This window comes from Oryzias latipes, chromosome 6 (assembly GCF_053564925.1).
Source record: "Oryzias latipes strain Hd-rR chromosome 6, Olatipes_Hd-rR_3.1".
In the NCBI taxonomy this organism is placed as follows: Eukaryota; Metazoa; Chordata; class Actinopteri; order Beloniformes; family Adrianichthyidae; genus Oryzias; species Oryzias latipes.
The window spans coordinates 28,064,654-28,080,828 of record NC_136242.1 but is presented as its reverse complement, the minus strand read 5'-3'; the positions used below and the strand labels follow the sequence as shown (position 1 = coordinate 28,080,828).

At 38.4% G+C, this 16,175-nt stretch overlaps 2 protein-coding genes across 3 annotated transcripts in view; both read right to left on the bottom strand.

Annotated features, from left to right (window-relative positions):
- The window catches only part of cpne2 (copine II), a 55,238-nt gene extending 44,584 nt beyond the window's left edge, over positions 1-10,654 (bottom strand). Inside the window, exons 1-3 of one of the 2 annotated variants that reach the window (XM_020704167.3) lie at positions 10,402-10,596; positions 8,999-9,068; positions 5,800-5,999 (exon numbers count right to left, since the gene is read on the bottom strand). In XM_020704167.3, the coding sequence (XP_020559826.1) occupies positions 5,800-5,976 (177 nt within the window). In that variant the 5' untranslated portion in view covers positions 5,977-5,999; positions 8,999-9,068; positions 10,402-10,596. Of the gene's footprint in view, positions 1-5,799; positions 6,000-8,998; positions 9,069-10,401 lie in introns of both variants that reach the window. The other variant, XM_004069752.5, reaches the window with a different exon arrangement.
- Positions 10,655-12,934: 2,280 nt separating this feature from the next.
- nlrc5 (NLR family, CARD domain containing 5) overlaps positions 12,935-16,175 on the bottom strand; it is a 31,887-nt gene continuing 28,646 nt past the window's right edge. Inside the window, exons 48-54 of the mRNA XM_011476349.4 lie at positions 15,257-15,340; positions 14,859-14,942; positions 14,701-14,784; positions 14,546-14,623; positions 14,145-14,228; positions 13,831-13,914; positions 12,935-13,712 (exon numbers count right to left, since the gene is read on the bottom strand). Of these exons, the coding sequence (XP_011474651.1) occupies positions 13,631-13,712; positions 13,831-13,914; positions 14,145-14,228; positions 14,546-14,623; positions 14,701-14,784; positions 14,859-14,942; positions 15,257-15,340 (580 nt within the window). The 3' untranslated portion in view covers positions 12,935-13,630. The remainder of the gene's footprint in view (positions 13,713-13,830; positions 13,915-14,144; positions 14,229-14,545; positions 14,624-14,700; positions 14,785-14,858; positions 14,943-15,256; positions 15,341-16,175) is intronic.

Here is a 16,175-nt window from a genome sequence, read left to right as displayed (position 1 = left end):
CATGGAGTCCTCCAAAAGCCTGATACGGACAGACAGAGCGCTTAGTTTCATCGCCTGTGTTTCAGTAGAAAACATGCAAACAGAAGAAATGCTAGACTTTACAAAGATTTGAAGTCTATTTCTTTATTTTATGGGGTCAACCTTAACTACAACATAAATTGGCTTTTGCTTTTTTCCACCAGATGCCCCTCCTGTCGCCACCAGACTGCGACTGTTCCCAGGATCAAACCCGTTGGCTGCTGGCTACAAGCCTAGTGTGGCGTCCACTGCTGCACAGCCCAGGGGGATTAAGTTATTTAGAGTTCAGATCAGATTTTTACTGTAGAATCTTAAGATGAAAGTGGATCCATACTATGAACACACCAGTCGACCGAAGCCTGTTGAAGTTACAGCAGTAGCAGCATTTACAGTTTATAGAAAAGGATTTAACCTCTGAAATTAATACATTTGTTTACTGTCTGTTATTCAAATGTGCTGTAAATCCAGGAATTGGACTGACATCCGTTAACTCAAATAACCAGTCCTAGCAACATGTTGGACATAGAGCAAAGTGGGAATTTTAAATAAATAAAACTATCTCTCCCTTAAAGTTGGATGGGTAACTCTACTGGAGTTCCTGAAAACCCAACCATGAAGAACAACTGCAACCACTTAACTCCTCACAGAAATATGGAGGGAAGTCAGTGACTCCATCCACTTTTTTTTTAGAAAGCCTGTAAAAGATGAGATTTTTGTGCTAAACTCCTACTTTATTTAATTAAAGTTAATATTTTTTTAAAATCTCTTAAAGAAATGACGATCTATCTTTTGTCAGCTAGATGATTGTGTTGAAGGGCTCTATGTTGTGACCTAGATCCACACAGAGTGGGACATTCTTCACTCTCTGGTGAACAAACCCAGTTTGGTGAATGTCACTTACAGGCTGACATTTACACAGATGCAGCTGCAGGAAAGTTGCCCCGATTCAGATTCCTGTTAAATCCCTAAAACTGCAACCTGGCCAAACTTTGGTGGAGTGATCCGTTTTTAAAGACCCGCTCACATGAAAAGTATTTTTTTAAACATGTTCTTGAGGCATTTTTCTGATGATGAAGGACATATATTAAGAAAATAAGCTTAAAATTACATATTGGAGTTCATCTTTATTCAAATTGTTGTCAATCAGAAGGAGATGAAAAGACAAAGGCTGCTTCGTTCTAATGGCCTTGACCACAACTCACAGGTGAATTGCTTATGAACTACTGCCACTCTGCAGAAACTATGTCCTAGAAAATGATACTGATAATTTGTTTTTGGCTAAAAACGGCACAATAATAATTAAAAGAACACTGGGAGCGCTTTGAAAATAGCTCAGATGATGATCGGATTGGGTCTTTGAGGCCCACTAAAATGCAGAAAACCCAAAGCAAAAACATGGATCCGCATCAAAGCTGGTCCTAACAAATAATGTTTAAGGACTTCATAAGGCTGCACTTTGCAGGCTGCTGGATGTGTGATTTAAACCCCACTTAGAGAAGATCTCACACAGCATGTGAGTTCTCACTTGTGGTGTTACAAGCTTATATATGCGTTCAGAACACGTGTGGAGATTAACATTAGGAGTTTGGAGAGGATAAAAAAAAATCACAGGAATTAGAAAATTGAGTGCTAACTGGGTGCCATGTCATTTACATATCTGAGATTCATATTTGTGTGAGCCCAAATCTTCCTCTCCAGCACCAGCCATTCCTCTGTCACCTCTCTGTCGTCCACCTCTTCTCCTCCTCCTGTCTTCTCCCTCTAATCTTTCTCACAGCCTCCTTCTGCACCCGTTTCTCCTCTCCCTCCTGTCACACTGTCACCCTTTCTTTTCCCCCATTGAACCCGGCTGCTTCTCACCTCTCATTCTCGAGACAGACGGATATAGACAGAAATTGAGACGCAGAGATAGGACAGGATTTGGAAAGGCACTTGCGGAGAGAGGTGCAGAAAGAAAACAAAGGTAACAGGCGGGGATGAGAGACAGCGAGAGAGCTGCGAAAGCGTGAGAGGGCTGTGCAGAAAATCCGAGAAAAAAAAAAAGGAAAAAAAAATCAGACATCATTTCGCCTCCTCCATCGCGCCCTCACTCCAGGAGCGCTAAGCTTTTTGTTTGCCTCGACGTTGCCATGGTGACTGTTGGCAATTTTACATCGGAGCCACATACCCTGCTGACCGACAGCTAGCTGCAACCCGAGGCTCTCGCCTACACAATTACACACAAATACAGAAAAGCCAGATTGCCCTGTTGATCAGCTGTTGGATGCAGAAGAGCCTTGAAGCTGCAGCCTACGACATGCCTACACCCAAACTTCCCCATCGTGATCCTCTTCTGCACCCAGTGTCCTGTTTAACCCACCAAAAAATACCACACAAACACCTGACTTTCACACTCTCCATTCGTACAACTCAAGTGAGTCAACCTTCAGTGGCAGCCTCATGATGTGATGGAAGGTCCCCCAATGCACCCCTCATGACACCTGCCTCACTGTGTTGTGCTACTTTTGGAATAAACCAGCATCTTTTTTTTTTTTTTTTGGAGCTGAAAGTCCAACAGCTTCCACATCAAATAACAACAACTAAAACCAGATATATCACAGCTCCAAAAGAGCAAAGCTTACACCTGAAGTTCACCGTTTATCTCTGCAGCCCAGCCGGTGATCAGAAACATGCCTACAACTGTGTAGGGACTGCACTGATGTTGAATCCTGAACATTAAAATAAATGTTAAATCCACCAAAACTACAATTCCTAAAGGCCCAGTCCTTCACATTTGGTATCATTGAAAAGCCACAAATGTTTTCTATAGAATCCAAAAGGTATTAATTCAGTAGTGTGCAGTGGTTTAGAAATGCCCTCTACAGAGGAGCAGTTTGCATTGCTCGCAGTCAGAAGGTCAAGATACATGTTAGTGTGAACAAGATAAACTTTTTCCTTCTCATCCAAATCAATATAAGATAGCACTTTTGCCAAATTTACCACTAATAAAGTTACAAAATAAATAGAAAATCCTGTTTCAATGTGATAGTAATTGATTACCAAAAATAAATTCTGCTGAAGAAGACTACAGCTCCAACCAAGACAGTTATGATGTAATAAACTGAAATAAAATAATATCGAGATGGATTCAATGCTATTAAAATGTTCTGTGTTAACACCTTCAGACAACAATCTATAAAAGTGTAAATAACTAAGTCTGCACTAAACGTCTAATTGCAGCTTGGCCGTTTATTTGAGCTTCTTACATCTAAGGTCAGCTCATACCCTTCAATGATTAAAAGAGCGAGTGTTTCAGTGTTTCGGTCTTTGCTTCTGATCATCACAGAGGAAAAAAATCTGGTCCTGCCGATTGTAGTTCATACGTACCACCCACAAGCTTTTTCAAACAGTATTTTTTTTCATCTGCTCCTGATTTACTACGATTTGATGAAGAACTACCCAGAAGGAAAGTTTTAATCCTTGTTCTCTTTATATGCGTCTTCCAGCATGAGAAAAACGCTACTAGAACATGTTAAAAACACCAAAAACACGATTTTCATTGGAGCGGGTCTTTGGAAAATATCAGAAATGTTCAGTTAGCTGAAAATTGTTTTTGAAAAAGCTCTTTCGTAAGTTCTCAAATATTTAACTTTGTTTATTTAGTAAAGTAAGAGTTAGGAATTAGAAAAAGAAAATCAGCTCCCTTAGTAAAATCTTTGAGGTATTATATTTTCATTTACAGTCGTCACTTGAAAGCTGAACATACAGTATCTTTTGACTTTGTTTACTTTACACTATTCCTCTTATTTTCAGCTTCTTTTTTTGTCCTATAACTCGGTTTTTGTATTTAATGCTAAAATGTTTAAGGCAGAATAATGCCCTGAGCTTATTCTGGACCATGTTTGGGTAACATTTTATTCAGTGTTTGTTTCCATCTGGACCTCAATTATCTTTAGTATTTAAATTAGGATCTTCATACATTCATTCATCTTCTAACACTCACAATCACACCTATGGACATTTTAGACTAACCAACTAACCTAGGGAGTAGGCCTGCACAATTAATCGCAAATTTAACGTTAACGCGATTTCAAGCTGTGCAATATCCATATCGCAAAAGCCAGCGAAAATCACAATAAATCCTTCCACTTTTGGCTTCTCCCATCAAGGGTCGCCGCAGCGAACAAGTCGCATGGTAAATTTGGCAATGTTTTACGCCGGATGCCCTTCCTGACGCAACCTTCTCAAACCGGGCTTGGAACCGGCAGAGGTAGAGAAGGGAAGAGGGAGCAGCCCGGAGTCGAACCTGGGTTTCACGGACGGAAGGCGCCGCAAACCAGCACGAGCTAAACTGGCTCGCCTGAAAATCACAATAAATGGTTAACCTTAAATGTGCTAAAACAATCTTATGGCAACTTGAACTATTTAGAGTATTAAAATATTCCCTTTAGCCATTTGACCAATCAGATGGAGCCCTTCACGTTGTTGACCAATCGTATGGAGCTTTTATGTTAGATCTTGCCCTCCTATTTAGACGACAATCATTTGGAGAATAATTTAAGGAATTTTGAACTCTTATTTAAATTAAACTTTTGCAGTGAAATGGAAATTGTTTTGTTGTTTTGACTAGTTGTTCATTTATCGCAAGTCATATCGTCATCGCAATATTGATATACACTAATAATATCGCATGTCGCGAGTTTTCCTCATACCGTGCAGCCCTACTATGAAGCATGTTTTTGGACACTGGGAGGAAGCTGGAGTCCCCGGAGAAAACCCACGCATGCATGGGGAGAACATGCAAACTCCACACAGAAAGGTCCCCCATTGGTGTTTTGTTTCAGGTGTTTTTGGTGTGAGGCAAGAGCCTCTTTTAATTTGATTAAGTGCTGTGCCGATCCCATGTTTTTCACCATTTTCTGGTTAAACTGGTTAATGGTTTAATGCATATCACAGGTTGATGTTTATTTGGGTTTCTGATCTTCTGTTAGTGTAGTTTGTGTCCCTTTTTGAATTTTGGGTTTTATTTTCTAAACTCTGCAGTATTTTTATCTAAATAAGTTTGTGTTTTTGTTCCATGCAGCACTATCTATAGTCTATGATCTATAAATTCATGGGTTTCTTTCCTGTTTTTCTAGTTAACCCTTGTGCTATCCTAGGCACTTTAACATTGGGAGTTGGGTCATCTAGACCCACTAGACAGTGCGCTGAACCTTTTTTCTTCAATGATTTGTGATCTTCACTGGTGTCCATGGATTACATGAAATCTTTCCACCTTTATCCACCTTTGTCATGGTAGGGAGAACACGTCAATGCAAGGGTGGGGTCACCTAAGATAGCACAAGGGTTAAAGTACGAGTCAGTCTACTTAGGGAAATATCGCTGTTAACTGTATCTGCAGTTCTGGTGCCCCATAAGAGTGAAGCTTAAAAATCCTTCAACACTCTTGCTGGCCTTAGCATACTTATGCCAGATGGTCTGAACATCAAGACTTTGGATCTGATTTCCAATCTATAGACCACACCCAGCAGAAAAACACGACCTACATATGCAATCCTTTCTGCTGCTCTGAGAAGTGAATCTGACTTTCAGTCACTTTGACACTAACTAGATATTTTTATCTTTTTTTGTCCTTTGCATCCCATCTTCCCAACAATCAGAAGCTGAAACATTTTCAATTTGATGTTTGAAGAATTCATTAGCTCTGTTAAAAAAAAAAAAAAAAAAAGCATTTTTCTCTTGCTCAATTTTTCCGGATCGTCTACATTTCAGTCTCTCAAATGGGCTTGACACTCATCCTACCTCCACCCAGTTTCCATCTACTTCCTGGAAGAGAACACAAAAGGGGTCTGACTTGGAGGCTACATCTCGGTCCAGAAGGTTAAATGCGGTGATGGACAGCTCCACCCGGGTGACGCAGTGCTGAGGGCCGACGCGGCACGACTGACCATCAGGAGTCAAGCCCAAAGTGTAGGCCATGTTCTGAAGTTGCAGACACACCCCTGAAGGAGACACCAAGAAACAAAGAAAGATAAATCTGTTAGTAGAAAGTTACGTTTAATGTGGTGACGAATATGACTTTAAGAGATGAAACTCGCTACAAACAAATGAAAGGTTAATAATAAAAACAACAAAGCTGATCAGTCACTCGTATACGCCATTATTATAAAACAATAAGGACAGTTTTGCCTTTTAGGAAGAATCTGGACTACCGGTAAATTGGAATATATTGATTTTAACTCAGTTTGATGCCTTTTACCTTTCATGTGGCGCCTTAGGGTAAATGTGAATTGGCGCTTTAAAAATAAACTGAGTTGAATTAAATTTAATTAAATCTTCTTGGATGGTGTAGTAATTTTTATGTTATTGCGGTCTGCATGGACATTGTTGTAATCATAAGCATTATACTGAATATAATTGAGTATAATGCTTGTGATTGCCATCTTGATCCAGATTGTGGTCTGGATGAAGGTAGCAGACTGGTAAAGCCTTACAAGCCTGAAACTACAAATCATTTTTATTTAGCTCCAACATTTTGGAAAGTTCTTTATAAACAAGGCACAAAAGTCACGAGTACAATGGAGCGTATACTAGACCAAAAAAGTACAGGGCTAAGGCCATTTTAGCATAATGTATGTCCCAGAAGAACCAACTCATTCTGAAGTACGGTATTAAAATGGTGACTTGTGAGGTTGCTGGAAAACTTGTCAACTCCTAGACAGAAATGCAAGATGGATCTACATTAGCAGTTTTATATCAGTTACAGTGTGCTGACGGATATTGAGTAGCAGAAACTGGTGACAAAAATGGAGAAAGGGTGTATCTTTTTAAAGATGCAAGCAGAGACTTGCCATGAAAGGAGCACATCATCTGCATAGAGGGGGGCACAAAAACCCAAGCATGTACAGAGAAGCAAGAAGACAGAGGTGTGACGTCGACAAATTTTGGAGTTTATCCATAACTCGCATGCAGTCTTTGATCACACAGAAACAGCATCATCCACCAACCAGACTACTAAACTGATGATGAAACTGCATTAATGTTTCACAAAATGTGCAATACAATAATCCCAGACCCTTTGGTTCAGTAACTTCCTATGCATGCTCTGACAACCTCTCTGGGCAACTGGATGCTGAACTCTTCCGATCGGCTGACCACAGTAGAGATGAGTTTCCCTGCTGAAAGACTGGTTTCATTTGGGATCACAAGTTAATATAATGTTTTCTTTTAGATTTAGGCACAAAACCACCTTTATTTGGTAAACAAAATGTGGCAGCAATGTAATCAAATGTAAAAAATTCTTTCTGTAAAAGCAAACAGAAGGCTGCTTCATGCCTGAAAAAAATATAATTACTTAAAGGGAAAATCCAGTCATAAATTGAAAGATTTGATACATTTTTTTTAATAAAGATTCAAATGATTTCAAATTGTTGATATTTATAATGTCATAATTTGAATGTCTTCCTCTCAGGGCTAACTCCTCACAGAGCTGTGAGTGACTTCCCCTCCTGTTCACGCTGCTCATTCACGGCTTTTTTTGCCAAGAACCAGAGCTGTGGAAAAGTCAAGTTTAGGACTAACATGGCATTCATGCATAACTAAAAACAAGAACTCTGTAGACTAGGAAAACATCAAGACATAGTGCATGAAAAGAACCTCATCATCAACATAAGAGGTCCTAGAAGATGGTTTTCCAATACAGGAGAGCAACAATAGAAGTGGACACCTACTTGGTACTTGGGGGTTCCCCTTAAACAATAAGCTAACCTGGCAGATGGGCCTGATTAATAAGGCTCACCAATGTCTAAACCTTCAAGACCTGAGTCTGGGACTTGGAGCCTCAGTCTTACTTCACAGATGTCTGAAGGGCTTCTGCTTCTGCAGCAGCACCGTCCCGACTCAGATTCTCATCAGCTGGGTGAAGGCTCCTCAAAAAGGGGGTTGTAGCAGCGCCCCCCCATAAACATATAAAACTGTGTATGCAGAAAAAGGCCTGCATGATAAAGGACAAAGTGCACCCAGCAGCACACACTCTCTGTCCCCTTCCCCTTAGGGAGAGGGCTGTGGAAGTGGCTGACTAAAAAACAGCTCAATTCCAACAGCAGTGGGACCGATGAACACCAGCAGAGCTCTCAAGGTGTTTTGAACACATATAATGACATTTACCAATGTATTGACAATATTTGCACACCACTAAGATTGTTATACAGCTGAAGTCTATGCATCCTTACCACTCTTCTGTATGAAAAATATTTTTTTTCTTTAGATTTATGATTTAAAAAAAAAAAAAAAAATAAAATTTGGTCTTTACGATAGGATAGGAGAGACCTCAGAAACAAATTTTAGAGAAAATGCTACACGAACATGTCAAAAACACAATTTTCAGCAGAGTTTATGTGACAGTTAAAAAAAAATGGAGGATATATATTAAGAAAATTAAGCTTAAAATTGCATTTCTTTATTCAAATCATTGTAAAACAGGAGCAAATGCGAAAAAGCCATTGGACAAACATGTAGGTGTGATGTAGAAGCTACAACGGCAATCCACAAGCTCCCTGCTTTGCTTAATTCTGATGCATCCACTTACAGACAAATAAATGCATGAACGTTTTCAATGTCCACAATCGAGCTGTTATCTGGCTCAAAACTGTACGGCTGGATAATTCCAATATTGCTCGCCGTTGTTGTCGCACCGGTAATGTTGAGTTAGGGTTGTGACAGGCTGTAAGCTTTCGGGAGAGAGTGTAGACAGATGGATGATAGGAAACTGGCGACTCTGCATCAAGAGTCTCGCCCACAAATAAGAGGCAAATTTTTTAATGAACTACTGCTGCTCTGCAGAAACTGTCCTAGAAAATGAAAGTTTTTTTGGGCTAAAAACGGCATAGCCATAACTAAAAGACCACTATTTTTAGGGATTGGGTCTTTAAATGTCATAAACAGTCGGAATTGGTTGAAAGTCTAATGTATTTAACAGCTTGTGGTAAACATAGTTCATCACCTTTTATGGGAGGTTCCTTTATGCTTGTCTGACGTGAAATAGAAAAATTCTGGATCCACTCAAAGCGATGCTGTAAAGGAGAAAATCAAAAGGCTGCATCAAACAGGTTGTGTGATTTTGTTGCCAGGCAGAGTGTGTTACCACACAGAGACCAGGAAAAGGCAGATTATCCCAATTATAAAGCAACTGGTTTTGACATTTATAGAAGTGTTAAACAGGAAGGAAGGACAAATACGGGAATATGTCTAAACGATCAACATATACCAGTTACCAGTGAGTCACTTGTGGTTTCAAAACCACTCAAAACCTCGGCTTCATCAGGCTAATGATCCTTTTAGGCTAAAAATACCTGCTGAATGAGGGGGGAAAAAAATGAAAGCTACACTGGTGTTGGTCATGGCCGCTCTCAGAAAACCCCAATCCTGGGCAGGATTAAACATTACACACTTCACACGCTCAGACACACTTGTAAAGGCCTGAACCAGATCAAAGCCCCCATTGAATCGCCAAAACAGAGCCACTTCAGGCGAGAACGGACTGAAAAGAAAACACAAACATGTATGCTTGGTGTGTATCGCAGCTGTTGTCTGTGTGAGTATGAGGAACAAACACCCAGCAGCTCTGATGACAACCAAACAACTTCCCATCTCCAAAAAGGTGATGTGTTCTCACAGCAGCATGGTGATAGGATGCTGCCTGTTGCTAAGATACTAATGTGTCATAACCAAAGTGCTCCTCTCGTTTACTCCAGTGATATCACGGAGGTGGCCATGCAGCAAGCATTGTTCATGGACTCATACAATGCACACATGATCGATGCCAGTCGGCTGTTTGACAGGAGTCCTCAGCAGAAGAAGCCAAACACCTGCTGCTTCTGTCGTGCAGTTTGACTGATAAACACACCATGAAGAAGACAGTCGTTCAGTGTAAACAACAACAATGGAGTAAAACATGTTCCCCACTATGGATTAGCATTAACATGCAAAAAGTAAACTGAAAAGGATGCTTGTGCGAGGAAGAAGAAGCGTCACATGACCATTCACAGTCACACCTTCACCTCTCAGGTTCTACACTGCAGGGGGGTGGGGATGTTCTGCACGTGCTCATTACATCTAATTACACGCACTGGCTGCGGAATCCTGGGGGTAAACAGCAATTTTTGAGAGAGATGCGCCAACTTTAAGTCAGCACAAACAACTATAGTACCACCACCAGTGATGCTCAGCCTCATCATGAGCTCCTCTGACTGAATGTCCTCAACCACATCCTTCCGTAACCAAATCCGCTGAGAGCGCGGGTCTCTACTTTCTTCGTGTGCCATTTTTCAACAAATAATGACATGTTCTCAGTCCTTTTAGAAAGTCCATACGACGTGTGTACATCTACGAGGACAACAAACTCACCTCAGCAAATGATGATGAACTTCTCAACACGCCTTCCACCCAAATACTTTCTTCGAATAGCGCGCGGGGAGAAAGACAAACAACGCGGAGACGCACTTTTCGATTCTATTTAGGAGTAGAAATTGGAGTTATCATAGTTCCTGCCAGCGGGAGCGCAACAGAGTGTGACCGTTTATCATCCTCCAAGCTGTCAGCGCAGCGGACCGACCGAGCTCCATCAAGCTAACGGAGTTAGCTTAGCAGCACCGGAAAATGACCCGTTTTCAAAATAAAAGCCGCGTAAATCATAAAGAGTACTTCCGTTTTTTTCATACGACATTTCACAGAAAGCATGAGTAAAGTTTTTAAATTGTTTGCTTTTCCATAATTATGGCTGAGATGGGAGCAATCAATGCAACCTTGCATTAAAGTGTTCAAATTTATCCTTTGAGTAATTGCTTTTTATTTTTACATTACCATTATTTTGACAATATGAACAAAGAATCCTGGAAAAAGAGTTTTAAATTTGTTTTTTTTTAATGGATTTTCTAGTTATTGCAAAAGTCCTTCACAATTAGCCCAAGTAATTATGATGTAGAAAAGGGGCTAGTTTATAAAGTGCATTTGAGATGTCAATTTATAGTATTCATGAGTAATTTAATGACAGCTATTAAAAAGTGACTTAGAAAATGTAATTCGTTTTATGGTTATGAGTCTGCATGCAGAAAAAGGTACAAAACTCTTTAAAATCAGCAGATTTCTAGCAGATTCAGAACAAAGGAGGAGGACAGTCTATAAAGTGCATTTGAGATGTCATTTTATAGTATTCAGAAGTAATTTAATGACAGCTATTAAAAGGTGACTTAGAAAATGTAATTCGTTTTGTGGTTATATGAGTTTTCATGCAGAAAAAGGTACAAAACTAATTAAAATCAGCAGTTTTCTGGCAGATTCAGAACAATGGAGGAGGACAGTCTTTGCAGTTTTATGTGCCACTACTGTTAATAGTATCACAAAAGACATCTCTGAAATATATGCATATTTTTGAATCATTAAAACCTAAAAATAAAAAAATATATAGAGTTTTTTGAAAAACTAAAATGCTTTATTGCTCAGTGGAGTTTGGAATAACATCTCTTTATACTTGTTTCATAACATTATTGTCTGATTTCCTAGTAAACAACTACAGGTAACAACTTCAGCTGTTTTCGATAAAAAACAGTGTTTAGATCAAATAATATGATTTCAAGATGTTTTTGGTTTACATGAATTCATATTGTTTTGGAAAAAGAATAGTTGAGATTTTATTTAGTAAGAGTCATGGAATTATAAGTGTAATAAACACAAGATTCGATAAATATATGGTAAATTGTTTGTTAAAAAACTTTTTTTTAACACTTTAATAAATTTGATATTTGCTCATTTATGTTTTTTCTTAATCTTTAACTTGTTTTTGCCATACAGAAACAGTTCAGATCATTTAAAAAATAAGGATTTTGTGTGAATGTATGCCTTTCCAAAATAGTTAAGAAGAGTACAGCTTTTACAAATGATTGCGATCTTTAAATGGTTGGTGCGTGTACAAACAATTTTATTTTTGTAGGAAATATATACATATATATTTTAAATTAAATTCTAAAATGCATAATTTATAGCCAGTAGCCCATCATCAGTCACTTATGTTTGTATAGATATGAATCTGTAAATGTATGGCTCCTATTCAGAAAGATTAAATAAAGTTTTTAAATTAAAATGGGTCCTCCTTTGACAACAGCAATTGTAAAAAAAAAAATCACATATTATTCAAATTTTGTAACAATAAAAATAAGAATATGATAACATCTGAGAATGTAGGAAAAAAAAGATGTAGTTTTAATTTACTCTTGTTTCCTTATCTTATATATGGAAAGGCATCAGAAAACAGAGCTTTTCCCAGCTGTCCCGGGAGAAAATGCAAGACACACTGGAGCTACCAGAAGAAAAACAAAAACAGTCATGTTTCTCTTTAAGATGCAAATTACAAATCAAGTGTAGATGCATGATTTTGAATCTTAAAAAATACAACTTCACTAAAACCTCCACGCCATCACTGAGTCTTCCAAATAATCAGAGCAGAAATGTTTTTCATATAAATAAGCATTTTTAAATAATACTATCTTTAAAAATGTTGCATGAAAATTATAGTCAGATGACAGGTTGGTAAACTGTCTTTCTTTTATGCTACTATTTATTTGAACCTATCCTAAAACTAAATAAAACAGTTTAATTAAGATATCACATAGATGTCCACAGTAAAGCATAGTACATCCTATCAAATAAAAAGCTAACAGCAGAGGTGAATCAAGGGATTTTCTTTATTACCACTACTGACCACAGGATGGCGCCAAAGGTTTATATGGAAGGAATTCAAGGCCATCACAGCTGTCGTGTCAGCAGCCAGCTTCTGTCCTTTTAGTCAAGTCCCATGAATAACTTCATGAAAACTTAACTCAATAACTACAGTAGCTTTTCTGAATATAAAATAGTTAATAAAGGATTTACAACTGATAAAAGATGAGAAAAAATAAAATATGTTTATTTAAAAAGAATAGAATGTTCACATGTTTCCATACTTTTCATTTTAGAACCTTTAAACACAATTCTTGGCAACAGAGAAAAAAAGAGTGTTTAAAAATTATTTTTAGGACTGTATTTATGGGTGAAAGAGTGAGATAGCCTCAGTAGTGAAATTAGGCGTTTGGAAGTTTAAAGAAGACAAATAACTTTCTAGGTTATGATTCTATAACTTTCATCAGATCACAACAAACCTAACCATAAAACTTACTGCTTTAAAAAATAAAATAAATAAATAAAAACACATCAAAACAAGGTGCACATGTTTTTGAACCTGAAAGCAGAAACAGTCATTACATTTAAATTCTAATAAAATCCAGTGTCACTTTCAGAAATTACACACTCCACCTAGAAAAATCTGTACCAAATAACAAAACAAAACAACTTTAAAACTATAGATAAAAACTTTTTGTCCATTTAAAACAGCAGAAATAAATATAGAGCATAGGTAGAGACCACAACCTAAAATGATGATATGATCAGTGTGAGTTCTGAGGTGCATTTTTCACTTTTGTGTCTCTACATTTGTAAACTCAATCCAGTGCAATTACAGTACCTAACAGTGTATGTGTTGGCATCTTTAAAACAATCAGAAAAAACAAAAGCCTTTCCCCGTCACACAGCAGAACAGGACAGGTCACGTGGATGAGAATGTCAGCCTCCTGTCCTTCAGCATTAATCTCTGCTGCTCATTCAGTGGGACTCTGTTCTTCCACAGCCTAAACAAGAAAAAATATTGCTGTTTTTTTTTGTTAAAACTAATATTTAGGTTAAAGGGCATTGATGTCAAAATGGAAAGAAATTAGATTATGGCAAAAGAGTCTACAGAAAGAACACCTGATGACTTGCAGAGAAGGACAGGTCCAAGATGCTTTAACTAAAGTCTCCACTCCAGAAACACCTATGAGGTTGCACTCCAAACTAAAAAAATAAATAAAAATACCATCAGAACTTCTACATCACAAACCAGCAATTACTGATTTGTGTTCCTGAAAAATTCTAAACAAAGTGGGTCTAACTTCAAGCATCATTCTGGTTTGAAGTACAGCAAAATCAGAAGTCTTTCAGTTACAAACTGATAAAGCAAACATAAGAGCGGAATAAAAAGAAACTCCTCAAAATGCTAAAAGGTAGAGTTTAATTTGACTCACTCTATCCGAACTAACTTGGGACAGAATGGCAGGAGTCCAGAGAGCTGCAGAGCCACATCATCTCCACATCTGTTCCATCCAAGTCTACAAAGGACAAAGAAAACATTACTGACAAAAGCAGACTGTTTTCAAACACACTGCATCATGAGGAGCACTCTAAAAAGCTGACTAATACCACTTCTATAGAAGTACTTAAAATATTGAATAGATCCAAAATGAAAAACATATTAAACCGACATAAAATAGTCTATGAAAATACCATCAACCAAACTTAACATTGACTTTTCCGATAAATCAGACACACGCTGGAATTTGTGACTTTAACCAATGACGCCAGTAAAATATGGCAAAGTCACAATCGTATCACTAATCATTGTATTTATTTTTTTGTTGAAGTTTACCCCACGTCCTGAATGAGGGGGCATTCAGCCAGACTGGCAGCAACAAGGCTCAGCTCTGAGGTCCCGACAGAAGTAAGACTGAAAACACAAAATATAGAATCAGGACAATAAGCCTCGTAACGGCGTGTTGACTTCCATAAACAAACACGTCTCACTTTATCTGGGTGAGCTTCTTTAAGCTCCGTATTGCTGTGGACAGAGCGGCGGCGCCGTCACGTCCAAGATGGTTTTCTGAAATACTGAATCCACAGATGAAGGGAAACTTTCTGCATTAAAAAAAATTGAAATTCTTCTTGTTTATTTTTACACTTACTCTAACACAGTGAGGTGTGTGAGTGACGGCAGAACCAGAGACATCCTGGCAGCAGTGAGGTCGCCAAGGTCATTACTGGACAAACTGCAGCAAAACCCAAAAACAGCACATAGTAGAAAACGAGACAACGTCCTTTACGGAATTTGGCATTTTAGCAAATAATATTTAAACAAAACACGTTTTCCGTAATTAAAAAATAAACTGGAATAACAACAAATTTGTATGATCATGACTGAATCAAAACCGAAAGATTTAAAAGATGTTTCATAACTCTAAACATGTACTGTATTAGCTTGTTCTACTGTAAATGTTAAAGACTGTGCACTTTTAGCTCAGGTGAGACTACAGGGATTCAGTGTACAGGCGTGAGTCAGGTGTTAAAACGTTCATGCTCGTACTGGAGCTCTCTCATGTGGATGCAGCTCTTCAAAGCATCCAGCAGCCTCTCCCCTGCCGTGTCACCCATGAAGTTCTTGGAGAGACTGGAGGACGAACACAACAGAGATCAGGGTGAAGCTTATTTCAATTCAATTCAATTCAATTTTATTTGTATAGCCCAAATTTACGTTCTAGGGCTTCATTTTGAGGTAATTCCCTCCCCAAACCCTAAAGTTCAAAAGGTCACAACTGAAAAAAACAATAGAACAACTTCATTTAGCATGACTTCTACAAAAAAAAAATTAAGGCTTAAATAAGGCCTGTTCAAAACCTCTAACAGAGCTGGCAGATATTTCCTCATGTTTGTTAACTCTATTTGATTTTGCCTGGAGAAATGATCTCTTTCATTAAACATGATATTAGGTTGGAGAAGCTCTGCTCTTTTCCTTGTCAGGTTTTTGACAGTTAGCAGAATAAATCCAAAAAGCTTCAATGAACCAGGTTGAAAGGACAACATCTGCCGTCCGGCAAAAGGCCTCTTTTTAAAAATCAGCTTAAGAAAATGTGTGTTACTTTTATCCAAACACGATATAACCAACATGCCGTAAAAACCTGACGTTCAGTTAATAAAACCTACAAAGTCAAAGCCAGAGGAACCATGGGAAGGGAAAGAAAACACACAAGCAGTGCAGAGTCTTTCACTTCCACAATCTGTCCTTCCACATGGGGGGGATGTGGGGCAATGGTAGAGCAGTTGAGCTCTGATTGGGAGATCACAGGTTTACCTGCCCAAGTGTTTAAGTGTCCTTAGGCGAGACACTGAACTCCACATTGGTGGTCATACGTTGGCACCAGTTTTTAACAACAGAGCCGCCATCAGTGTGTGAATGTGTGTGTGTGTGGGTGAATCGGACTGGGACTGTAAAGCGCTTTGGGCCA